This window comes from Pygocentrus nattereri, chromosome 11 (assembly GCF_015220715.1).
Source record: "Pygocentrus nattereri isolate fPygNat1 chromosome 11, fPygNat1.pri, whole genome shotgun sequence".
Classification (NCBI taxonomy): domain Eukaryota; kingdom Metazoa; phylum Chordata; class Actinopteri; order Characiformes; family Serrasalmidae; genus Pygocentrus; species Pygocentrus nattereri.
This window is the reverse complement of record NC_051221.1, coordinates 30791536-30819246: the sequence shown is the minus strand read 5'-3', so window position 1 is coordinate 30819246 and position 27711 is coordinate 30791536. Positions and strand designations below refer to the sequence as shown.

The window sequence follows — 27711 nt, the reverse complement described above, 5'->3', positions numbered from 1 at the left end:
GTAACAAGTTGTTTTTACCTAAAAATTCCATGCTTATTTTCTAGTTCTTGCATATCCATTACATTAATTACATAAACATTTGTTAGTCATAAAAAATAAGAAGTTAGTCATTGTAGTGGTGGTCAGTAATATAATAGTCAAATAATGGTAAAAAGTTGAACTTGTGCATGCAAATTTTCTAGTTCTTAGTAAGTAATAAGTCAGTAACTATAGTGATGACTAGTTGATAATAAAGTGGAAAAATAATGGTAACAAACTATAATTGTCCATCTATCAAAAGGGCAAAAATATTAGGGTTATTAGCCCAAAAACAAAGCAGTAGTTTTGCTGAAATTATGTGGTTTTAGTGCTGTAAAATACTAATTCACTTGTTTCTACTTTGTTTCTTAGCTGTTATGTCTTTTAGTGGTCAGGGGCAGTATGAAAACTAAATGGTATCAGAGCTGTAAAATGCAAACTTGCTTCTTTCCATCTTTTTTCTCACTTACTACATCTCATATCATGTAAATACCATCAGCTCTGCAAAACAGTCTGGGTAACTGCACTGAAACAGTGACTAACTTACTGCATTATAATCTCTCATGGTTGTTCTGTTACTTAACATGTAGGCCCACCTATAGACAAGTGTACCTACACAGGAATAGATGAGGTACATGTACAGCGATTACACAGAAACAGGGCTGGAAAATGCAACATCACATGTGTATGTTAGATACTGTTACTGTATTATAAAGCACAGATCTCAGAAATTAGTTCATTGATGGAAAAAACTCACCAAAATTAGGGTTAAGAAGGTTTGTTCAAGATCATGTTGAGCACTCGTTCTTACCAACTGGAAGCTTTCTCACACTGGCTGTAGTGTATTTACTCATTTTATTAATATTTTTTTACTGCTACAATTACTCACCTATTTTATTTATATATATATATATATATATATATATATATATATATATATATATATACACAAGAACTAGAAAATAAGCATGGAATTTTCAGGTAAAACAACTTGTTACCTTTTATTTTACCATCTTATTACAAATTTATCATCACTACAAACACCAGCTTCTTATTCATTATGAACTGAAAAATATGCAAGTAATATTCTGGTAAGTACAACTTGTTACCATGATTTTACCATTTTATTACTGACTTGTTACCGCTACAATTACTATTTTATTATTTCATAAGAACTATGAAATTGACATTTAATTTATGGATAAATACAACTAAGTACTGTAAAGTGCTACCGTAATGTCTTTGTATGGGTTCAAGTGCGATTTCAGAGGTAGGTGAGCCCCAATTTTTTCTATGGCTATGTACAATGTGGGAACAGCTTCTTTTTTTTCAATTTATCTGGTGTTATGTGCAGTTCTCACCACATCATGAAAATGTGATTTTCAGGTTATAATATAATAAAAATATCATCTGATTATTTTCTGCCAATGTTACACTAAAGCCTTTAAATTAGGAAAGTGAACTGTCTCAAACCACAATCCCACCCATCTGACATCAGTTACTTCAGATTTAATAGGATAACAGCAAATAATCTAGGCTTCTTAGTCTTAAGCAAATTTATCTAGTTTAGAAGGAAAGATTGAATGCGTGCTTACAGATTTGTGAAATTCTGTAGAATGAACCAAGAAGGCAGAGTAACTGTGGGTGCCAAGGTGATGAGAATGTGTCACTGTTTAAAGCAGCACAGTCCAAAATAAATCCCATCACCGACAGTTAGAGCGTGAGGACATTTCATTCAGACTGCCAAAGAGTTGATCCCAAATCCCACTCTCTTACCCAGTGAGAAAAGAAGCATAACATCTCTATCTAAAAACATGTATTCCCATTTTTGTTGGTCTTTCTGCATCATTTGATCACCGCAGTTGTCCGAAACATTGTGTAAAATATTCATGATCAGTAGAAAAGCTCTAAAACCACATTTAATAAAACTTCATGTTGGCTTACAATGGAAATGAAAATACATAATTCAACATGTAACTTATTAAATTTGTATTTTCTTTTTAAAAATGTGTTTTGAGTGTTTTAGTAACAAAGTGTAATATTGGAAGATATTGCTTTTTAAAAACTATATTTGAAACCTACCCACCCTCTTCATTTGTATATTGTTATGTTGATTTGTTGAATATTTAAATCAATGTTATAAAGAATAGTTTCCAAAACATAGTGCCAGAGCTCAGCTCTGTTTGCCATTCACACAAACCAAAAGGCGCCAGAGCTCCTCGCCAGTGTTCTCCAGCTCAGTTTAACCTGTTTATATATGAACATGGGTGAATTGAATGCAGATCAGAATTCTTACACTGACATTCTTTATGTATGTTTGTTTATGACCTATGTTCAGTTTTTATACCTTGTGCCGTGGAGTATATAGCAGTCATCAATGGAAAAACTGATCCAAGATTAGGTCATTTAGACAGATCCCTTTAGTCCAAGCACTGTTGGAAAAGTAAGAGGAGCTGCATTAGGCAAATGAACAGTTTCTGGAAATGTTTCTGGTCATTACAGATTACATTGAGGCCAAAAGGCAAACCATCTTGTTGGACTCTACAAAAAAGGTTGAATTAAACATCCTAAAAAATGTAGGATGAGCGGCCTCTCGTTGTTTCTAGAGCTGAGCTCAATAATGCTCTAAAGGAATTGACTCCGCTTTCCTCGGCGTTTGACCCAGATAAGAAGCCAATTGAGGAAAATTGCACTGTAAACACTTTTATGCGCTTCCAAGCTCCACACACTTCTGAAAGATGTTGTTTTGGTATGAATCTCTTTACTTAGGATCAGAGAAATGCATGCAAATGAAATTTTGAAGTGTTTTGATTTTCCTGCGCTTTGAATGCTTTGAATGCTCTGTCACCTGCAATGTGGCTTTAGACTTCAGCCTGCCACTCATTCCTTCTCTGGGCAACAGCAGGAGTCTATTATTCATGTGAGCAAATGTATACACGCACACATTTATACTCACACGTTCAGGAATACATTTTGTTTATGGCTGCAGTTTTTAAATGATACAGGGGCTCAAATTTAATTACTTTGTTATCAGTGCTCCTCTGGGTTTGAGGAAAAAAGAGCCACCATCTTTAAAACTGCCTGTAAAAATTAAGCTAATGCAGCTTGGCTTCTGTTATCTTTCCTCTCTTGTCTGTCTCTCTCTCTCTCTCTCTCTCTCTCGCTCTCTCGCTCTCTCGCTCTCTCGCTCTCTCTCTCTCTCTCTCGCTCTCTCTCTCTCTCTCTCTCGCTCTCGTTCGTTCTCTTTCACCATTAAGGTCATTCAATCCCTAGAACCTTTCTCTCCTGTAGCCCTTTTGAACTCGCCTCTAGACTAAAGTACTCTTTCAGTTTGATTTTCCGCACTCTGCCAAAATTCACCCCTGTACAGCCTGTGAATTAAGTGCTGCTTTCTCTGGTTTCTAATAAGGTTAAGCTTCTTTAGGCCTAGAGGTTTCTATGTCTTTTTTTCCCTCAAATGTCACATTCATTTGAAATGTTTCATACAGGAATGGAGAAAGTGATGATTTTGCAGGGCTCTATTAGAAAAGGGGCCATTGCTAAGTACTATACAAGTATTTAACCTTGAGTAAAATAATGACTGAAGCAGAATTAGAAGTACCTTCCCACATGAGTAGAAGCACAGAAGTGTTAGGTCAAGAAACTACTTAAGTACTGAGTAAATGACAGAACTGCGGTTGAACTTCATAGCAAATCCAACATCCATTAGGTTTGAGCAGTATAAAATTAATAAGGTATACAGTGGTTTTTAAAAATGATGACCATACTTTAAAATTGTGGTGTGAATGACTGACTAAACAGATTCCAGCCATTTGTATTTTAAAAGGCCTCACTTGATCGGTGGTGGAGTTCTCCAGTAGTGACAACCTCAGATAAACTAAGCATGATAACAGCTCAATTACAGCTTGCCAAACCACATACAACAGAACACCCTCAATTACAGCTTTTACTCTAAAGACCATAACACACTGAACACGATGGGGATAAACAGCACAAAAATGTAAAATCGAGATCCAGACACGATTTTAATTTTGCTTGACATTTCGTAAAAAAAAACAAAGGAGCAGAACACCTACTAAAATGATCTCTTGCTTATTTAGGTAGGAGCACCCCTGCTGCAGAATCCTCTGTTCAAGCAGGCTGATACAGCAAACACTGAAACCATTAGCTGGTGGACACGGAATGGGCAAACCATTTGCAGGATGCCTTCCACTGTGGAAAAGCGAGAGAAAATGGAAAGTGTCTCTGCCTCATTCAGAAGATAAAACTTTTGCGTGCTTAGCAAATTCAGTTTGAGCTGCTTTTGGAGATGCAGCTCCACACAAGACAAAGCACAAAACAAACAGGTGGAATGTTTCCAAGTGTAAATAAGATCTCTATCTTATTTATTGCAGTGTAAATAAGATCTCACAGAACAACCAAACAGCAACAGATGGTAGACTAATGTAAGTTTGCATTTTGGAAATGTGAAATGTGAGTTTCTCCATGCTGAATTATTTTAGCTGTGCAGTGTTTGAGGGGTTTCTTGCATGTAAAGCCTGTTTCAAATCCCCTGACAGCATTCCACTGGGATACAGATCTGGGATCATTATCCTGTTGGAAGGTCCACATTTTCAGCTTTTTTACATGTCACGTTTGCATGGTGCTTAAGCAAACTCCTCTTCCTGTTTCTGTTGTTTTTTTTTCTTATTTTTTAAAAACTTGAAATAATGCAGGACAAGATGACAAAAGGGTGTCATAAATCTCTCTTTTTCCATCTCTTTTTTTGTTGATCTATTTGGGATTCTTTGGTCTAAAATAAAATGCTGAGGCTCCAAAGGCAGAGGTGGTACCAATCTCAAAGCAGTAGAGATGTTGTCACCAACAAAACACAATGAAATTAAACACAAAAAGCAGTTAGGAACTAAATATGAATGGCTAAAATGAATCTGAGTAAGAAATGGGTTCCTTTACTCATTACTATACTTGAGCAGAAGTAAAAGTATGATATGAAAATACTCAGAGAACTGCAGATCTATTAATATTTTATTGAAATACATGTACTTCAGTAAATGCAACTATTGGCCACTTCTGGCCATAATACAGAGACAAGCTCCTTTTTCTACCTTCTTACTGATAGCATCTACCTCTAACTCAACATTTGCTTGTACAATGATGGCTTTCTCTTGCTGAATTGACAGGTGCATGTAGAAGCCTCTGATTTAGTATCCTGGCTTCAAGCACAGTGCTACAGCAAATGTTAAAACCATTAGCTGGAGGATCACAGCAGGAAAACAGGATTATGGAACCCAACTATATAGGCCTGCCATGTGCTTTCCCACCGAGATACGTCCTCCATTATACTTCATGATCAAATTTAGGCAGCTGTCTTGGGCTCAGAGAATGAGCCATTACAAAAAACAACTGAGCTTCTCCAGAGCCTTTCCCCAAACAGCATGCCAGGCACACATTATGTAATTAGATATTATATTAAAGAAATTGACTTGGACCAGACCACTGCCTAGACTGATTTCTCAAACTAATTTATGAGGGTGGGCTGAGGTCATCCTTGAGGTCACAGTGCCCACGGCGTTGTCAGAGCTGCTGCTGATGCAGTTCTACGGCAGCCTGCGCAGGACTTTTGGTTGTGGGATATTCTTTGTCTTTTTGTGATTAAAAGTGTTGACCTTTGCATTTTACTTACACTTTTTCACATATTTCACATATTTATAGCTTGTTCAAGTTTCATATCAGCTTAAATATATGTTCCCTGCTTAAAACATATTCAAACCCATGTAGATTTAAAAATCTGCCCTTCTGCTGAATGTGAACAGCACACTGTCACAGCATTAACATAAACTCAAAGATAGAGTTCAGAGCATTTTTGACATGCCTGTGACACTGTATAGTATTATTAGAAGATGTATAGAAAAAGTGACTCCTGAAAACTATGCAAGACATGGTAGGCCATCTAAACTACTTAAAGCTTTCATCCTCAGGGGCTTCTATCCATTCCTCCACTGTGAGAATACAATCGACTGGCCATCCCAAACCCAAGTGCTCAACATCACTGAATTTGTTTGGGTTTGTTTAGATAAGAAAATGTAACCAACTTCTAAAACTGAACTTTAGAGGTCTGGAAAAGTATCCCTGCAGATTTATTTGAAAAACTAGAAGCAAGCCTGAAAAGCAAGGAAGCTGTAATAAAGCCAAAAGATGGACACACAATTCTAAAAAACAAAAAAAGATATTTAATTAACACTGTTACACATATTTACATTTACAGCATTTGGCTGATGCTCTTATCCAGAGCGACTTACATCTTTTACACTTGATCATTTTACACAGGTAGGCCAAGGTGGTGTTAGGAGGCTTGCCCAAGGACCCTTATTGGTATAGTGTAGGGTGCTTGCCCTGGTCAGGGATTGAACCCAAGTCTACAGCATAGAAGGCAAAGGTGTTAACCACTACACTATCCAACACATATCTTTTCTGCTTTTTTCCTGACACTGAAATATGAATTACGTTTTGCGTGGAGATGAGATAAATGAAGGATGGTATCTGATTTATGTACAGTACTGTAATTAAACTTTGTCATGTTTGTCACTATGATTTGACTGTGTCAGTCACAGTCAGGAAAAATTTCTCTGGCTTTACTCTTTGTACAGGCTATTAGTCTCTGCTGCATCTTTATCTTTTGATACAGATGCTACAGCTCTATTGTTGCTTTCTATAACACGTCTTTTCTTTTTGCCTCCTCAGTACTGGGTGGACTATTACCTGCAGTGGAACATGACTGACTATCCTGGTGTGACCAATGTGAGGTTCCCTGATAATCAAATTTGGAGGCCAGATATTCTGCTCTACAACAGGTACAACAGCACAGCACCTGCTTCAAAATCAAGCTTAACCCATTCAAGATAAGATAAAATACAGCATAAGAAGGGAAGAATCCTAAACTTGCTTTTTATACATAATTACACTCTCAACCTGACACCTGTACAATTGGAATCTGGTGCCGATTTATCCTTTTTTTAAAGAACTGGGTCTTTTTTATTACAACCTTTTTATGTTTACTATCGTCTAAAGGGTCAAGCAAGAAATTACTTTGAAATTGAAATTGGAAAATGCATAAATCTTTATTGTATCGTTGTCTATCGCTCTCCATTTTAAAGAAATAGCTAATGATGGACTGGATCCATAGGTGTGCCAAAGGGTATTGATGAAAGTGGTTTCTGGTAAGGTTTTAGGTTTAGGAGCAAGACTCTCTAATTAGTTTGCAGTTCTCTTAATTATATTGCAGTTTATGGCTGTTTTAACATCTGTATGTTTTTACACAGCAATGCCTTTTGACCTGCTGTGCCCTGCTCAGACTGTCTGCAGTCTTTGAAAATGAATGAACAAGACTGTTGTGGCCTGAGTCAGATGATTATGCCTTTCCATTTTGTATCTGTCAGAAATGAGGGAAATTAGATGGAGGGATGATAACACAGACGAACAGAGGAAGGCATTGGAGGTGGCTTTGTGCTTCTCTTCTGCTTGTTTTCCTTGCTTTGTATGTGTCCTTGCGTGCATATACAGCTGATGCTGCTCTTTCTGCTTCTGCTCTGAGGCATATAGATGCAGCAAGCTCCTGCTTTTGCATCATGGCTTCAGTGAAGGACTTGTGTCTGCTGTGCCTGCTTTGTGATGCTCTAGACAGTAATGATTTAACCTGCAGTCCCATAGTCTGAACCGGATAAGTGGATCAGTGCCATCAGAAATCTTTATGACCCTGTTTGCCAAACTGAGGCAGCAAAGATAGATTTTTATGTTTGCTAAGTACTGACTGTGATTCTCCTGTGCTTTTTCACAGTGCTGATGAGAGGTTCGATGCTACTTTCCACACCAATGTGCTAGTCAACTCATCGGGCTACTGCCAGTATCTACCACCAGGTATGCTGCTGATGACTCCTCGTAAATGTCACTGACGTTAACTGCCATTACTGACCTTTATTCGCCAGTTTTGCTGATAGAGTACAGATTTGACCTCTCTGAATGATCTATGATCACCTGATGGATCAGCTTCTGTACATGGAAGCAAGCACCCACACACCAGTGACGTGTGTGTGTGTGTGTGTGTGTGTGTGTGTGTGTGTGTGTGTGTGTGTGTGTGTGTGTGTGTGTGTGTGTGTGTGTGTGTGTGTATCCTTTGCTAAGGTCACAGAGTGAATCAGCCCTAATATACATATAATTTGCATGACTCATGCTCTGATTGATGCACATCATTCTGTAGTGAGCCAACAAAAGAAAGTCACTTAGTAGCCAATGGACATCCTCATTGATGGAGTTTGGAGTGGATTGGAAAGTGCAGTTCTCCACCAAACTGGCCAGGTAAATAGCTTATTACAGGAAATGCACAAATGCCTTAGCTTTATTTGAGATGGTAGAACCGTGGAGTGATTGTGCATTGTGATTCTTTCTAGAACACTGCCTTGCATACGCTGCAGGGTTCACCAAGGGTTTTTTGTAAGGGCAGTGGTTCTTTATACAGCGATTAACACTCAAAGAAATGCATAAATGGTCTTTCCCTTTGATGGAAAAACACAATTATATATAGTTATTTAACAAAACTTTTTATAAATGGTTCTATAAATCACTAAGAAAGGTTTCACTATTGCTATAAGCCAAGGAACCCTTTTTTGGTACTGTGTGGAACGTTTATTTCTAAGGGTGTATGAGATGGCTTACCTAGTGCATTAGAAGCTGTGTTTTGTTTTTTAGGGTGGGAGTTACTGTAGCACCATAAAAGCACAGTGCAGTATGTTTCTAAAAGCAATTGTCGCTGTCCAAGGAAAAATCTCATTTTTTGTTGCTCATTTGAACATGGCAGATGTCCTCTACATTGTATGAAACTTTCATGATGGACCAGTAGACATGCTCCTAAATCTCTAAGTTACATTAAAAGATAAGAATGTTTTTGCCCTCTCCTGTAAAGTTTTATTTTGGAAATGCATGCTTCATGTTTTTCTATGGAGAGCAACAATGTGAAAAGTTTACTTCCAAAATACTCTATATCCATTTCTAACCATTTTGGAAATAATGGGTTTTTGAGAAGAACAACAGCTGACATTTAATAGACAACACATGTTTCTTTAATAAAGGTCATATTAATGATAGCATTGATATTTCACATATGTGTAAAGCCCACTCCCAACAACATATATTAAAAAAAAAACTTGAAAGTGGTCTATAATGCATTTTAAATAATAAAACCACTTGTAGCAACAGCATTTGTTTGTATCAGTATGCATGTAAAAAGGAAGTATTTGTTTTTTCTGTCTGTCTGATGGAATAGGCATGTGTGTTCTATAGATTTGGTGGAATAACCCAATACAAAATACAGTACAATACAAACATAGACTCAATCCTAAATTACTCATAAACTATTTTCCATGAGTTTAAATGAAAATGGCATATACAGACAGTGTGAAGCAAACTTAGTAAGTATTGAAATTGTGCATGAGCCTAAATTGTAAAAAGGAGCATGAATTCAGCATTAGAAATACAAGACATTTTGGACTACAAATGATGTCCACTTACCTGCTATTAACCAATATAGTCAGTAAATTGCAGATACGCAAGGTCTGGTATCCAAAAATTGTGCTGGTGCACCCCTAGCTTTTCTTTTCTTTCCCAGACATCCTCGTTAATCTGTGCTCATCTTTTTGTATTAATATCTTTCTGTACTTATTCAAGTAAATCTGTTCTAATTCATTCGTACACACAAAGGGAGAGATATGCCTCTGATAATCAGAATGCAGCCTCAGGTTCCAAGTAATAGAGAAGCCTGGTCTCTACACACCAGAGAGCTGACCTGATCCCTCTATTAAAAGAGCAGTAGCACTGCTTATAGTCACTTCATCTGCTTTCATGTGAATGCAGTGGTTTAAAGTGTGAAGTGTCTGCTTTGAGAGTATTTATATATGTTATGTTTACATAAAGAAATTCTTTGCAAGCAGTGATTGCCTAAAGTCATAGATCCATAGTTACATAGATGCTGAGTAGCATCCCTGGTGATGGGATTAGGCCCTGTAATGCAGTCATTGTCAGTACCTGCTTGTTCCAGAGGGTTTTTTTGCCTTCAGTCTAATTGGCATAATTTACTTTTTAATTGAGCCACCGTGTTTGAAATATGAACTTTGCTGATGAGTCATTTCTTTCGCTATGTTCACCAGGGTCTTGTTGCTTTCTGTATCCTATACGATTCACATTCATATATTTTCTGCCTTGTCTGAGACCGATTTATTCTGATAATGTCCTGGCATTGATGTATTGATTGATTGGTACAGCTGCAGCAGATTCCATGGGAAATGCCAAATCTAAAATCAACTCTAGACCTTTTGTTACAGCTGTCCAAGAAACACCTGGGGAGCTTGTCCAATTACTTATGGAAGGAAATGTCTGTAAAAATGTCTGTATTTGTTATATAATACATGTCCAGAATGAACATGCATAGCCTCTAATTAAAGCTCCAGGTCTTCACTTTAACTTTATATTCATTTGCATTTCAAATCCAGTTGTTTCTTCTTCATGTTGATGTAATAGCCAGCAATTATAACTGAAGGCAGTTACTGTACAAAAACTTTCTTTGCCAACGTCCTACAAATCCAGTGTAATGCAGTGCAAAGTGTGAAAAGTTTTGCTGCATAGATCTTGGAGGTGTATTGCATTACGTGCACTTGTAAATTATTAATCAGCCACACGATTTTACTCAGTGAAGTGCAAATCAGTGTGTAATTAGACATTAATAAACAGTGCCATATGCTAATCAACTTTTCCAAGCCTTAACATTCAAATTATGTTCTGCTTTGCTTGAATATGTTTAACATGTTTTCTGACATGCTGGTATTTGAATGGTGGCTAGGTGCTAATGCAAGTTATGCTAAATAAATACAAGGTGTGAGTTCAGCTCAAGATGAAATGTGGTATATACACCTTTCCAGATTATTTTAGGTGTTTTGGGCTGTTGTAAATAACTGTGTTGAGTGTTTGCTTTGCTTTATTTGTTTAGTATGTTTCTACCCTTTCATACAAACAATAATACTGCCAAGTATGACCTACATTATTTATCCGGTATGTAGTGTGGTCACCACTCTAACATTAATCCAGTTTATGACCTTTAAGAATGTCATTAGGATCTCAGAGTTATGGTCTGTCTGAGACAGATTCATTTAATTGGACACAGTTGTAATGTTGGTGTTGAACTCACCAGTGCTGACCTTGGATCAGTGCACACACGCTCTTAAGCAGAGATGTCAGAGTTCAGTCCTACAAGGCCACAGTGCAGTGTTTTCAATTGATTCAACCTATCAGATGTATGTCAAACCTCTCCCCCTGTAAGCTTAGTTAGAGCAGTGAAACATTAAATTGAACAGCACTGTGGGTCTCTACAACGTGAGTCTGACACCCCACTGAAGTGTATTGAATAAATGTCAAGACATGCTTCACAACAGATTATGATTCAGAGGACTTAAGTGCTGTGTAGGCCCTCCGGCTCAGCTTTTTTGGCAGGAATGTCACTATGGGGCCCCCCAGGCTGCTTATCTCTACGTTGCCCTCAATGTTTTCACCTGTCACCTCTCAGCCCACCTTTACACACACATATACACAATCACTTTAACCTCTATCCTCAGCTTTTTGCTGAGAGTGCTGCTGTGAAAAAAAGTCCCTTTGCAGACAGAAATCAATGTCTGCACAAACGCTGCCATTACTCCCTCACAGAAAATGCTTCCATGAGGGAGGAGCATGATGGGATGCAGGCAAATGAGTAAGCATTTGTGGTAGATACGGAATACCCAGAGGGTCATTGAGAAGGGTCTGGAGGCCCTTATTGCTTTGAGAAAGTAATGCCAGAGAGCAGGAATGGCTGGGCGGATGAGGGAAGGAGACGGGCCTGGAACATTTTGCAGCTGCTCAGTGATTGGGAACAAATTGGATTCATGGACATTTGTCTTCTGAGGGACACGCGTAGTTTAAATTAAAGAGCGTATTCACCCCATCCACTCTCCTCCAGCCTCAACTCCTGCTCTCTGTTCTGCTTTATTCCTTTTTCTTTCTTTTCATCTTTGCTGCTGTCATGACATGCGTATTTAGTTGAATTAAATTAAAATTTTAATTGTATAGTATTAGACATTGTCCCAGAGCATCTTTCCAAGAAATGTAGGTCCCAAACCTCTGATGAGCCTAGTGTGACTGTGCCAGGAAAAACATAAGCATTAGAAATGTGATGAGCCCCTAAACCAGCCCTCTCTAGCAGAGTTAAGCAGCATCATTCCTAGAAGAAAACTCTGATGGTAGGCTCCAGGTAAGGCTTCTCATCACAGCAAGAGCTTGAAAGGCTTTTTTAAGGGTTTTTTAAGTATGTCCAGGACCTGCTTGACCTAAATACAAAAGGGCGCTCTCTCTCATACATTTAATTGTTGTTTTTTAACATTTTAACCTTAATGATTTTGCTGTGATCCGTTTTAAATGACCCCTCTTCATCTGTTCGGTACAGGAATTTTTAAGAGCACCTGCTACATAGACGTTCGCTGGTTCCCCTTTGACGTGCAGCGGTGTGATCTGAAGTTCGGCTCATGGACGTACGGTGGATGGTCTCTGGATCTACAGATGCTGGATGCAGATATCACAGGATACATTGCCAATGGAGAGTGGGACCTAGTGGGTAGGTGCCGCAAACATGTATTTCCCCAAAAAACACTAAAATTAGAACAACATACAGATATAGAACATATAAACAATAATAAATAATACATTCTGATTTATGTCTGTCATTTACATCTCTTGAAGAGAGACCAGTATTTGTAGTAGTTTAAGCTAATCAATACCTCATTAATTCAATTTGGTGTACTGGTTTTGGAATTTAGATAATCCATGCAATAACTGAGGTGTATCACAGAGAAGAGGAATCAAACCTGTGTCCTTCTAATCATCTCCATTTTATTGATTAGCCTAAGACTGTTGTACAGAACTATACATAACTGACAGCTGAGGACTCCACATAAACTGCAGTATGACCCTGCAGGATCCTGATATGTTGCTGTTTCTGCTCTGTCTAAAGGGGTTGAACCTCTAATCAGCTTTTTGTATGATATGTAATTATGCAGTATCCCCTGATGCACAAGTGACATTTCTCTTCCCTGAATTCTTGATTAGGGACAGAATTGTGGGTATTGTTTGGAATAAACATGCAGAATGTTATTTGTAGATTGTGGCCATTAGCTGTGGAAGCCATCTCTGTAGATTTGTGGCAAATTGCAAAATAATTAGCCATTCCTATTGGCAGATGGAGATAATGAAGGAATTAGCCATGAGTGGAGTTCTTTTGTAATTTGAATTTGTCCAGATTACATATTTTCATTAATGCAAGGATTGTTGTCACAGAGAAAACTGTTTACATAGTGGATTTGAAAGGTATGAAAGAAAGCAATGGAAAACAACATTGCTTCTTTCAGTAACTCTCTTGGTAACCAGTAGATTTTATGTATCAAGTTTCAAGTTTATTTGTCATTTGCACAACATATCAAGACATTTATGCATTGAAATGCCTGTGGTGAGGCTCAGGTAATCACTCTACAGAACATAAGTAAGTAAAATAGAGTATGTTTTTTCTCTCTCCTGTAAAGTTACCATTTTGGAGATACAGGGTTTTGTTCTGACAGCAGCGATATACATACACACACACACACACACACACACACACACACACACATATATACATACATACATATAAAAAATAAATAAATAAAAATTTAAACATATGAAATATACACAAAGTCTAGAGAAAATATACGCAAAATATACACAAGACATAGAGACAGTATACATTTTAAAGTGACTGTTTTGTTGTTCTTTAAAGTGGCTTAGTGTTAAGGTGTTATTGTCCATAGCAGAGATGATATGATATAATAATAATAATAATAATAATAATAATAATACTGACAGAGTATGTCTTGTTTATTGGCTATGAAACCAAAGTGTAACACTACTGCAGAATATAGTAATTTAGAAGCACTGTATATTATACTGTTGTTGCTAGTTTAAAATGATCACTTCTTCAGGGTAAGGTATACATTTCTGATGTATTGAGGCTTTGCTGAACAGATTATAGCAATACAGAGACCACCAGCAAATGCTGAGAATACAGGATGGCTACTCTAATGTATGTGTGAGGGAATGAGGAGTCGGAGTCTCTCATAGTTCAGGGAAAAGTAGAGATATTTTGAAGAATCACCCTTACTTCTGACCTTGGTTCAGTGTTTTATGTGTTGATGACTAGGGTCACAATTAGGCTCTAAGAAGGCTGATGGTAAAGAATAATGAGCAGTGTTGTCCTGTTTGGTGGTCAGCAGAAAGATTAAGCACCCCTATTTGCTCAGGGAAATCTGGGAGGGTGAGAGGAAGGGAGAAGAAACACAAGCCTTTAGTCAATGGGCCATAGAACACCGACATAATTGAAAATCATGTGAAGATACAGGCATCCACTTGAGAAAATTTGATGATTCCTCTTGTACTGGTCCTTGTAAAGGTTAAACCTGTTCTTTGATGAATTCTGCTGAGTGTGCAAGGAATATTTCTATGAGTGCTTAAAACTAGTTTTCAGTGCAGTCAGACAGTATGAGTGAGTGTCTAGGCTTACAGCTATTATAATTACAGTACCAATTCATTCTAGGGTCCTGTAGTGTGTTAGTACAATAGAGAAAAACTGTGCAAACTCTTTAGAAAAGTGTGACTTTATAGACAAATTGTTCTTAAAATATTCAAACGTCATTTGCCAGTTGACCTCAAAAGGTAACATGGCCTAATATGGACCTGTAAAGTAACATTGCTGAATGCGATAAGACTGGAAAGAACTTGGGGATCCATGACTCCACAGTTTAGTAGATTTACAAGTAAAAGACATGCAGTGCCATTGCTGCTCTCCCTAGGACAGCTGTGTTTATGAAACTGCTACAGGAACAAAAAGACTCTTCTTACCAGATCCTTATCTCTATCATGAAGCATGGTGGAGGGAGTGTAACTGTGTGGAGCTCTTTACTGGACATCTTTGGGTCACTGAGGGACCAATACATTTCAGATTTTATTCAGGAATTTCTATAGTGGGATACCGGGTTGTCTGTGATCCTAAATACACGGGAGGCTGGGTCATGTAACATGATTCAAAACACAAAAATAAATCAAGAAATCTCACTTTTTAGAGTCCTCACTTTAATCTGAAATGTTCTTGCATTTCTTGAAGCAGGCCATCAAAGGAAGAATTGATGGGCTCTTGAGTGGCATTGGCCCTATCATCAGGAGATCGCGAGTTTGATCCCTGATGATGCTACAGCCATCCATAGCTGGGAGTCCAAGAGAGCACAATTGGCCTTGCTCTCTCCGGGTCTTGTCCAGAGCTACTTACAATTCATGCAATTCAGTCATTTTACTGGTGAATGTAGTGTTAGGAGTCTTGCCCATCTATTGTAAATCAAAACGTGACTGGATGGTTCCACTGTCACTGCTTAATTATGTTGGTAGTTAATCTACCATGTGCCATCTGTCCAGCACCTGAAGGCCTAATTGATGGGGGAGCTAGAGGAGATACCACAGGAAGTAAATTTTGATTGAATAGATTTCAAGATCTTACGCCGGAAATAAGAGTATTACTGCAACACTTATAGAGGTTAAATAAAAATGAACAGAAAATGACAGATGTATTTTTTAGTTCCCAGAAATCTTTAAACCTTCTCTAAAGGCATAGAAGGCCTTATTTATGCAGTAGCTATCTGTGCAAAAATGCAGATCATTTCAAAGAGTTCACAGCCTGTTTTTCATAACCGTGTGTGAAGGACAGAGTAGGGCTGCTATTTTGCTGATAGTTTAATGTGTTGATTGCAAAGATACCTGCCAATTAAACAAGTACTTATTTCACTGAATCCTGAATAGTTTTATTTGCATTATTTATGTGTGTGTGTGTGTGTCTTAGAGGTTCCTGGCCGGCGGAATGAGAGGTTTTACGACTGCTGTAAGGAGCCGTATCCTGATGTTACCTTCACGGTGGTAATGAGAAGGAGAACGCTGTACTACGGGCTGAACCTCCTCATCCCCTGTGTGCTCATCTCCACCCTCGCACTGCTGGTGTTCCTGCTGCCCGCTGACTCAGGAGAAAAGATTTCACTGGGTAATGCACACACACACACGCAAAATGATACTTCCTCTCTTTCGCTAGCTTTCTCTCTCCTCATTTATCACATTGCAGTGTTTCCTAGTGCTTAAATATGACCAACAAAACACTTTTCTAAAACAACGTTAAGGGAAATCTGAACTAATCAAACATTCTTTGTATTAAAATGGTTTAATTTCATATAAATAAGCAGTTTAAACTTCATAAGAAATGTTAACATGTGAAAATTGTTAAATTCAGACATTTTGTGTCTAGGAATGGTATTAATTTTTTTCCAAAACCCAGGACCATTCAGGAGAATCCTGGACTGATGGCCACCTTACTATAAACCTTTCCAAAAAATAATATTACAAAGGTGCACGTGCATTTTGGCGGTAGAAGTGGAACTTTCAGTCATTGACCTGATCAGTTGGAACCGATCTATAACATAACTACATCTGTTAGCTTGGTGCTAGCATAATTTGCAAACCTTATAGAGAAATTAGCATCATGGTAGTGGATATAAAGCCTGTTTACATGAAGAATTACAAGTTTTTAATGTGAAATTGCTGTGTACTGATGTGAATCTGATGTGTGTATGATTTAATGACTGTCCAGTTCTCAGTGTAAACAAAATTATGACATTCATGTGAGAGGATATACCTTGTTTTTTCAGTACAGCAGTTTTTTTTTCAGGCCATTTTTAGTCTTCTGGTAAAGGCCGTAGATCATGCAATGGAAAAACAAAGGTTTAAAAACTATTGGAGATCTTTACATTGACAGCTGTTTTGCTTCTTTCCAACAACTGCAAACTACATACATTTTTTCACATATTTACAAATTTAGCATTTCACCAGAACACATTTAGCTGAATTTGAAACCAAACCGCATCATTCACCTTTGGAGAAGATTTTTTCTATCTGTCCAAATACAAAAGGAACGGCTTCTGCTTTTTATAACATCTTATGTGATCACATTACCATCCAGTCTAATTCTTTCAAATAAGCATGGATGGAAGAACTTGGTATAGAGATTACTCATGAACAGTGGGAAGATGCTTTAAAGAATATCAGCAAATGTTTTATAAATACAGTTTAAAATAGTTCATAGACTTCACTATTCAAAGGCCAAATTACATAAGAATTTTCCTGAGATTTCCCCCATATGCAGTAAATGTAATACTGAAGAAGGAACATTGCTTCATCAATTTTGGACATGCTCTAGACTTCAGAAGTTTTGGAAGTCTGTTTTTGACTTCTGTAGCATTCGATAGAACCTGTGTGCCAGACCCCTTAGTTGCAATATTGGGAATAAGAGACTCTAATTTATGTCTGAATAAATTTCAGAAACAAGCAATTTCTCTTGGTGTACATTTGGCAAACAGATTAATATTACAACAGTGGAAATCAGAAGCTGCACCATCATTTGAAGCATGGATCAGAAATTTTGCTAATGTGCTCCGTTTGGAGCAGCTACGATACAGTCTAACCAATAGACCAGAGGTTTTTGCCAAAATATGGCAACCAATATTGGGCCATATAGAGGAAAGATAACTGATGTCCCCACCTACCGTGCAGCTTTTCTTTCTGTTTTGTGTATCCAAACAATGCAATTTAAGTGCTGTGTTTACTGCCATCATATGTAAAGAACGTTGCTGTGCAGGAGTCAGTTTTTAATTGAAGGCTTTTACTATGTCTGTACATAATGTACTTATTTGTTGCCTGTTTTTTTTTCTTTATTATTATCATTATTTTATTTTTTTTATTACACCCCCCCCTTTGATATTTGTCTTTTTCTTTTTATATGCATCACAACCTGAGCTTAATTACAACATATGCATAAACTCTTTGAGTTGTATTTGGAAAGCCAAATAAAAATATTTCGGGGGGGGGGGGGTCATAGATCATATTAGCATATTCTTTCTTAATGTAACCACTGCATATAATCTTTTTATAGGAACATAACTGTGTAACTGTCTAACACAGGTAGTAAGAGAGAATGAGAGAAGGCAAGTAAAAGAAGAGGCTTCAGCAGAGCTACTAGGAAACATAAGTCAATATATTATTTTCCCCTCTCTACTGTTCTGTATGAATCTGGGGCAAATTCAGTTGTTGATAAAGTGACTTTGCTGATATAACTTAAGCTATAATGGTAACTGAGTTGACTTCCGCTGCTGCTTAGCTGAGATTCATTGAGAACATTGTGAGACGTCTATTTTGAAAGATTTAATTCAATTTTAAAACCCATGCATGTCTATCATCATTCCATAGAAACTTTGGAAAGATAAAAGCGAAAATGTTTTTGACTCACATACACAGTGTCTTGTCATTGTGTCCTTTATTAATTGATTTAGTGGTTAAGAATTGATAACACTGTGCATCAATGACACTAAATGCCACTTCCATTTAGCTGCTTCCACTGCTTCACTAAGACTGTGTCTCAAGATCATCAGATGAAAAAGTAATATTGCTGTATGTTTTACTTATTAATAATGCAGATGTCATTTTTTAAAACAAGAAATAGGGATAAATTTAAATGCGTGTGGGATTTCATGCTGTTTTTGGGAATGTGGGTTGTGTTATATCAGTTTTTCTCTGTTCAGTCCTCAGGGATCCCCAGCCACTCCAGATTTCTTTTCTCTTTTTCCAGTTCCTAACACAACTGAGCCAGAGACAGTCTTTGAATACCTGGCTCAGGTGTGTTCAGAGCTAGAACAAAAATAGAACCACAGTGCGGACTGGGTGGAGTCTCTGAGGACTGGACAGGGAACATCTGGTTTACATTACTTGAACTCATTTTTGGGACAAATAGTTGTTATTTCACCAGAGCAAATACAGTTATATGCAAATATTTGAACATTGTTTGACCACAGGTCAAATTACACACTTTGTTGATTTTTGATTTTCTTGAGTGAAAGTAATTGAACTTAAATGAAATATTTCTAGTTACTTCTAGTTAGTTCTAGTTATTTGCTGAGTTTGTTTTTATTTTGTTTGTTTGTTTGTTTTCAATGTTACATTCAGCAAATAACTCAAGATTAGAAATAAGCAGATCAGAGGGACAGTGAAGGTGGAGCAGTTTGGAGATAAAGCCAGAGAGGCCAGGTTGAGATGGTTTGGACATGTGTTGAGGAGGAATAGTGGATATATTGGGCAAAGAATGTTGGAGATGGAGCTGCCGGGTAGAAGGAGAAGAGGTAGACCTCAGAGAAGGTTTATGGATGTAGTGAAGGTGGACATGGAGATGGTTGGTGTAAAAGTAGAGGAGGCAGTGGATAGGGCAAGATGGAGGCAGATGATCCGCTGTGGCGACCCCTAAAGGGAGCAGCCGAAAGAAGAAGAAGACATTCAGCAAATAACCATTAATTGTGTATTAAAATGTGCAGAAATGTATGTAGAGGATGTAAATTATTAAATTATTTTCACTTAGAAAATCAGCAAAACTGACCTGGGGCAGCCGCACTTTTACATACAACTGAAGAGTCAGAAGTAGAACACTGTGTAAGAACATTGATCACTATCTTGTATGACATCTTGTGTGATTGTGTGTCCACACTGGAGGTGGCAGGTGAGGTGGAAGTGATAATTGAAAATGGAAACACCTGAAATTACGGTCAAAATATGAATTGGCGAAACAGTGTCCAGTTTAGTTTATAGATTCAGTGTTGAAAAATCTTTTTTGTTTTTAAATGAGCCACAATCTGTGATGATAAATGGAAAAGTGGCTGTGTGAAAGTAAGTGCATTAGCACATTCTCAAAAATTGTCTGATAAGGATGTGGTAGAGGCATGTATATCTGCTACTGAGGATAAGACTGAGTCATAACAAGCTTGTCTTGCTGTAGGAGGGTGTCTGTTGTGTGCGATAAGGAAAATTAAAGGTGTAGTGGGTCGGAAAGCTCCCTAATTGGCAAATAAGTGTTAGTACAGTCACAATCTGGCATTTAAAAAGCTGCTGTAGAACAAGAGCTGCAGAGATAAACCTTTATAAATGCCAGTTTGATGCATCTCTTGCAAGGGGAATTCCATTGTTTTTTTAGATATAGTTAGATATAAACGAACAAGTTGTGTCCGAGTTGTTCGCTTTGGTGATAATGGAAATGGTTTTACTGCCTCAAAAAATCTCCCTCACAGAAAGCTATTACTTGAAATGGTGCCTGCTGCACTGTATTTCATATTACTTGGTGACAGTTTGGAGAGGACTTTGGCCTAAAACACATTTTTAAACACATTTGTAGTGTAGAGATACATAAGGCAAATATATGCCCAAAGGAAACATATTTTTTCAGATTTTACACTATTTTATCTTAATCAACATTACATATAAACCTCAGAAGACATGTAGATCCACTGGCAGTTTTGGATACTAAATAAAATGGCTGTGTTTGTGTTGTAGACACCCTGGAAGGATATCCTGCATGTAAATATGTGTGACAGTACTACTTTGTGAATAGTGCTAAACTATAGTATATATATACTATAGTATAAATAGTGCCACACACACATTAGGGGGGCTGTGAGCACTCTCTTGCCGAGAGCCCTATCCACGGTGCCCAGGGAGCAATTGGGGGTTAGGTGTCTTGCTCAGGACACCTCAGTCATGTGCTGTCAGCCCTGGGGATTGAACCAGCAACCTCCTGGTCACAGGGCCAGTTCCCTAACCTCCAGCCCACGACTGCCCCCTACCCCCTACCCCCTACCCCCTTGTGATGTCAGCACATACCAGTACTTAGGCTTGTCTAGCTGTTTATACCACCTAAAGAGTTTCAATATGAGCCTTTAACAATAATTTAAAAAAGAAAACTGACAAGTCATTATTTAAAACAGAATTCTACCAATTTTATCAAAATTTCTGAATAATGATATGAATGAATGAAGCCTTTATTGTCACATAGTCACCAAAGTAACCAGCGAAATTATGATCAACCCGTCCGAGCACATACAATATGACAAGGGGGGAGACAGGACAGGAAGACGGCATGAGAAACAGACCCTCTCTTATCCTCCTCCCCCTCTTCCCTGGATCTGCTGATTGTTGACTCTGCCTGGGCCCGATCAAGGTTGTCTCCATGGCGTTTGCTGTGTTATCGCCATTCCACCCTGCGAACTGTGAGATACCTGGACTGGGATGCCGAGCAGGGCGCCTTCTTCAGGCCCTTATCCCCCCCCCCCCCCCCCCCCCCCCCCCTCCACTCCCCCCCCCCCCCTCCCCTCCCTCCTACCCCCTCCCCCTTCCAACGCCTTCGCCGCTTTACCCCCCTGGTATGGTATGACGGGTCTGTTGATCAGCGCCGGATGGCTGCAGATCCGGGTGGCCGCTTACTACGCTGGATTTGTCTGCACCCCCCGCCCCCATCCCCGTGGCAAGTTATGGACTTTGTGTGTGTGGAACTGTGTGCTAATGCTGAGGTGTTTTTTTCTCTGTTCCTAGACTGAGTTCCCTTAGGAACTCAGTCTGGGGGGGGGGGGTTTGTCTCCTCCCTTACCCAATGTATTCTGTTTCTCTGTTTCTCATAATTCAGTGATTGAGATGTAAACAAAACATACTGCCTCTGAATTCTGTACACTCTGGTGGTGATAGGAACCAGAGGTCATAATATTTACAATGCAAAAAAGTTTTATTTACCTCCAAATCCATCAGTCAACCTAGAAATGCCTTATTAGTTTTTTTATGTAATTTTGATTACAGTAAAATAGTTTTCATTGGGGATTGTTTTACCTAACAGCTCCGTGTATGGACCTCTTTGCCATGAATGGGTTTGAAGAATATTTGTTAGTCCTAAAATTTGTCATAAAACAATGTGTGAGGCATCACGCAGAGTATTCATAAACATTTCATGTAAATTTCTGTGAGGGAGCGTTCAGAGGCATTGAGGTCTTTAGACCCCTGGAAAGTCAGTAAGTTTCTCTAGATTGAACATTTCATATTAAACCGCTCTGAATGACTGAAAGCGTGTATTTAAGTTTAATCTACTCACCCATTTTGTGTGTATATATGACTTGCTTCCACGAGATTAAGAGGAATTTGATCTGTTCCTTCTGGCACTTCTCTAAAGGCTGCATGTGTCTGCTCACCTCAGCAGACCTGTATCCCCTGAGCAAGTGACACACAGCTCCGGCTGTTTTACCCTGTAATACTCTAGGGACTGTCTGTGCCCCATTTGTGCAGATCCATGTCCAAATGTTAACAGAAGGGACTACATTTAGTTATTCACTGTGTTATAGTCATTTCTTCTTTGGTTTTTACAAGCGCTGTAGAACTAATATCACCTCTGTGCAAGCTTTTCTAATAGTTTCATATGTAGAGTGGCATGGTGGCATCAGTTTTATATCATGATATTGTTATTCTGATGAGGTTCAAATTTGAGCTGCCCACTCCATTACTCTATTAAAAATCTATCAATTAAATTTTACCATTACAATTATTTGTCAGTGATTAGTTTGACATGGCAGTTTGCATGAGGATAATACATAGTTTAAATTCTCTTTTGATAGTCAAGATAATGAAGTTGATTTGTATAAATATGGCACTAATGCTTGATAGTTGTGTAGTTGATTGAACCACCTGAGTCTCATTATCCTCTATACATACTTTATATACTTTTGCCAACAAAGGCACTTGATATTGGATCACTTTGTTCAGTATAGTGTATAACTATGTGATAAGTTTTTTGTGTTTTTTGTATAATATATATATCTATAGATAGATAGATAGATAGATAGATAGATAGATAGATAGATAGATAGATAGATAGATCCAAATTATTCTTAAGGATTCCCAATCTTTCTAGGTTTCCTCTATGCACTAAAGACATTTTTATAATTGTTTATACAAGAGCATTTTCCAGTGTCTCTCCACCCCTGAACCAGGCTTTTTATGTTGCCATGGTTGACAGCACAAGTGTAACTGGACAAAGCTGATAAGAAATGACATCTCGTCCATTCATGACCTGACGAAGCCTACAGGCGAAACATTGTCAGTTCTTGTGAGCTTGCCATGTTACATTTCCTCTCCTTTTTGAATGTGACACAAACAGACTGCATTTCTTGGTTAGTTATTATAAGCCTGAAAAAAGTCATTAAGATGCTTTGGCTGCATTATGTGCTTCACTTTGATTGCATTGTGTATGAATGCTGGGTGTTGTGGTGATGGAGCTGATGAGGAATTTATTGGGGACAGATGTGGCAGGGTAAACTGGAGGGAGAGGGGTTTCAGCTGGTAAAGTAACAGTCAGGGAGGATCCCACAAAAGCTTTGTCTCTGTGTATGTGGGAAGACAAAGAGAAAGGGGGACAAAGTCATTGTTTTCTATATATGAGCAACAAGCTGGTATTGTCTGGCCAGGCAGTTGGAATTTAGAATGGTTCCAGCTGAGAAGGAAATATAGAATTTCTGTCAGTGTGCAAACCCATGTGCGTCTTCATGTGTTCTCTAGCATGGTGGTATCTAGCAATAAGGACATGCAATGGGGTCTACCTCCGAAGTTTCAGAGTGTTTTTTGTCATGAATCTCCAGTCACTAGATTAAATGTGGAAACGAGGAGAAGCAACAGACTTTTGACGTATTTCTATTTTTCAGTAACCAGCTAGGAGGGAGAGGAAGGTACACTCTTGAAAAGGTGCCATGAAGACGTTTTTGAGAGTTTGTTTGAAAATTTCATGATGAATGGACCAAAAGAAACCCACTTAGAAAAAACAACTCGTTACATTCAATACATTAAATGTTAAGAGCTTTTTTTCCTTCTCCTGTAAAGTTTTGAGCCATTTTGGATATTTTTTTTTCTTTGGACAGCAACACAACATGTCATTCAACAAACACATTTCATACTTTTAACTGACTTTGACTTTAGACTAAAGTCCCTTTGCTTTTAATATCTTTATACCTGAATTATGTTTATTGCATTAACACAAATGATTGAATATTCCATTTTGTCAAAATAATCCTAACAATACTGAAACTTTACGAAATGAATAGTGACTGTTTCAGTTTTAGCTGATTTTGAGCATAACTCAAACACTAGCCAGTACATAACTACAAAATACAGTTTTGTACACACATAAAAGTATCTTATTAAAACATAAAAAATGACTTAATTTCAGGCAATGTGTGTTTCAGTAGTGCCAGTTCTTAATTTAACATGCTGATTTACAGACCTTTGGGCACATTTGCTACAAAACAATCTAACTGCTCATCATGTGGTCATGAGGGACAGGGATGCAGTCTCACTTCAGCTCTAAAATGCAGGGGTGTGGCTAAACTAAGGCTCCACCTATGGATCACAAATCTGTGTTTTGGTACTGACAAAAATTTTTAAACAAATTAAACTCATGATAAATCTAAATCCTTCAACTTTGCTTTAAAAGAAACGATTGTAAATGAATGAGGGAGAGGAAAATGTACAATGACATTACAGATGACTAATACGACTAATGAAGAGGTAAAAACATAAAGCAGATAAGAGACTTGCACTTTATGTAATACTCATTGTCGGCAGTTTGTTCATGCACATGTCGCATTTCTGCAGAATGGGCCTCACTAAATGTGGCTCGGGTTATGGCCCTGAACATGAGGGGTATGTTAGGTGTTTTTGGGAAGTCATATTCACAGTTCAAGTGAGTGTTTGAAATTCAAAATTGCTTTAAAAAGCTACTGTAAGATTAGTCCTGCACCTCAGATCGCCTGGAGCCCAGATTAATCTCATCAAAGTAACAGATAAACACAGAAATAGCTTTGCAGAAATGCCTGTTGATGAGCAGCTGCTGTCATGTTAATGACTCCTGTCATATTAAAGCCGTCTAAACCTTTTAAACCGTTTGAAAATGTCAGCTACTCTTGAACATTTCATGATGAATGGACTTATAGAAACTGTCCTAAATCTCCTTACTTTAAAAAGAGAGTAAAGTAAAGCTTTTCTTCTGTCTTTTAAAACATGTGCAAGGTACAAGGCTTTGTAACATCAGTGGTGATATGTAGTGCCTGCTAATGAGCTGAAATCATGTTGATTTACTCTGTGTTGATCACTTGGATTTGTAGAGGTTTATCGATCTACAGCGTTCATTAAGGAACTTTTGGGCCGTGGGCAGTGAGTCATGCTCTGTGGTTAGAGATAGAAGCAGGATTACTTTGCATGTACAGTACTGTGCAAAAGTCAGACCACCATTTATTTGTTGAATGTTTAGTCATTTTTTCAGAGTCAGGAAAAGGCAGAAAAAAATGTATTTAACGTGTTTACCAAAAAATTGAAGCTTGAATGTTGAATTGAAGCCTCTGGGCCATCTGGTGGTCTACCAGGTCTTGCATGGTTTGTTTTGAGGTGAGTTTGTGGCAGGTGAAATTGGGAGGCATAGCATGGACCTGTTTGGCTTCTTTTATTGCAGCTTCCATTCTTTTCATTCTTCCATCACTTCCTGTTTTTTTCTAAATCTGCAGTGTCTTTCACAATCTTTCACAACTCCAAAGTTCAGTCTTAAAAATTGGTTGCATTTTCTGTTTCTCACAACACAAATAATCCCAAACACACTCAGTGATGTTGAAGTCTGATCTGGGTAGTCAGTCCACTGTTCTGAGACCACCAGCTACTCATTATTCAATTTGCAAATTGTCTTCTTTTTTATATGTATATCTTTTCCTCAGTGATGGCTTTTTCTGATCTGAGGCAAAAGTGAAGCTTGTTAAAGATTAAAGCTTCAAGTACTGTTTATCTGTCAGTTTTGCTGGTCTACCAGGTCTTGCATGGTACTTAGGCGTCCTTTGTATCTTTATTATGTATCTTTTCATCAGGTTTTTGAACTACATTTTTGGAAACTCTTGTATTTTCACTTTTTCTTTCTTTTTTTAATAGAAATGTCTCAATTATGCTCAGAAATATTTCCTGTAAATAAATACCTGTTTATGGCATTTCATTGGAAGGTAGATGAAGCGTAGTTTGTCTTTTCCACAGTTCTGTAGGGTCTGCTGACTTTAGAAGAACTGTGTCTTGCCTCTCTAAAAACAGTTTCTTCTGAAGCTCTAACACTGAGCTCTATTGGAGGAAGCTAATGAGGTGTCATTCTGATGCTACAGTGGCCTTGAAGTGCTGATGGGAGGAGAAGAAATGATTTATTGTGTAGAATTTAAAAAGCCTGAGTTTACTCACATATGCTTTCTGGGACATAAAGATAAATGAGACTGATTGCGTTTCACTTACAGTTTACCGATCATCTATCTTCTCCTGTAGGAATCACTGTCCTGCTGTCACTGACTGTCTTCATGCTCCTGGTGGCTGAAATCATGCCAGCAACATCAGATTCAGTGCCACTGATTGGTAAGTAAAGTTGTCCATCATGGTGATTAGGTATCAAGTCTAAGCAGGGTCCATGCTGATTAGACAGTTTGAGGAGTGTAATGTAAGTGACAGAGGGAGCTGATAAGGCAGAGAGGGGACAGCAAGCTCTTTAGTTGAAAAGTGAGGCTGCCTCTGGCCTCATTTGTCAATTTCACTGCTATAGATCATCCTCAGCTGGGTTTCCTAACCAAGTCAGTAAATCTGAGCAGCAGGAAAGGAACTGTACCCGAGACATGATGAAATGAGTCGCGAGAAAGCATTTGGTCTCTTCTGCAATTCAGATTTGGACCCTTTGCACTTTTTAATTATTGCCACAATTTCCATGAGCTCCCCAATATTCTAAGGATATTCAGTGACTACCTCTGAAGTTCAGTAGAGGGTTCAGCACCCAAAGTAGTACATTACAGTTCATAGCAGTAGGTAATTAAAAAATCAAATTTACACAATTTTAGCACAGATGTAGAGAATTAGCCAAGACATGTTTGGTGAGCAAAGTTTGCATCTTTAGCTTTCCTGGAGCAAATAACCACCAATTAGCATTGGGAAAACTGCCTGCCTGAATCATCACACACAACCTATGTCAGTCATCGAGGTAATATTAAATAGACTCACTTATCGCTTCTGTCGGAACAAAACCTTGTTCTCCAAAATGATAACTTTACAGTAAAAAGAAAAAAACGATTGACTTTTAATGAAGGTAAATGGAACCAGACTTTTTTCCCAAGTCCTTCTGGGCTGTTTCTTTTGATCCATTCACCACGAAGATTACACGCAATGTAAAGTGCATCAGCCATGTCAAAAACTCAAAAACTGGAGATGTGAGGTTTTGTTCCGACAGCAGTGGTATGTAGTTTCTGACACCAGCTAGGTTTACGTCCATATAGTTTTGTGCAGATTTTGACACATTGATTTAAAAAGCTGATACAAAATGGCAAATACCAAATAAAATGTCCAATCTTTTCCCACTTGCTTAAGGTTGAAGTTTCTTGCCCAAAAAGCAATATGTAATAACCAAAACACATTTGCTGGATAAATAGCATAAATACAAATACAATAGCCCTGTGACTGATCAAGTATTTCTGCTTTTGTTCACGGTTGCTACAAAACATGATCGAATGTGGCAGATTCCAGGGAGCTAATGAAAACATTAAAATGTACCATTAAATCATCAAAGAACAAACATAACACTGATAATAGATGTTAAACAGA

General features: G+C 38.0%; 1 protein-coding gene across 3 annotated transcripts in view; it reads left to right on the top strand.

Annotated features, from left to right (window-relative positions):
- LOC108444230 (neuronal acetylcholine receptor subunit alpha-7) overlaps nt 1-27711 on the top strand; it is a 39474-nt gene that overhangs the window by 7571 nt on the left and 4192 nt on the right. For all 3 annotated transcript variants that reach the window (XM_037542924.1, XM_037542925.1, XM_017725265.2), the window contains 5 exons: nt 6760-6869; nt 7853-7932; nt 12536-12703; nt 16004-16198; nt 26395-26481. In XM_037542924.1, the coding sequence (XP_037398821.1) occupies nt 6790-6869; nt 7853-7932; nt 12536-12703; nt 16004-16198; nt 26395-26481 (610 nt within the window). In that variant the 5' untranslated portion in view covers nt 6760-6789. The remainder of the gene's footprint in view (nt 1-6759; nt 6870-7852; nt 7933-12535; nt 12704-16003; nt 16199-26394; nt 26482-27711) is intronic.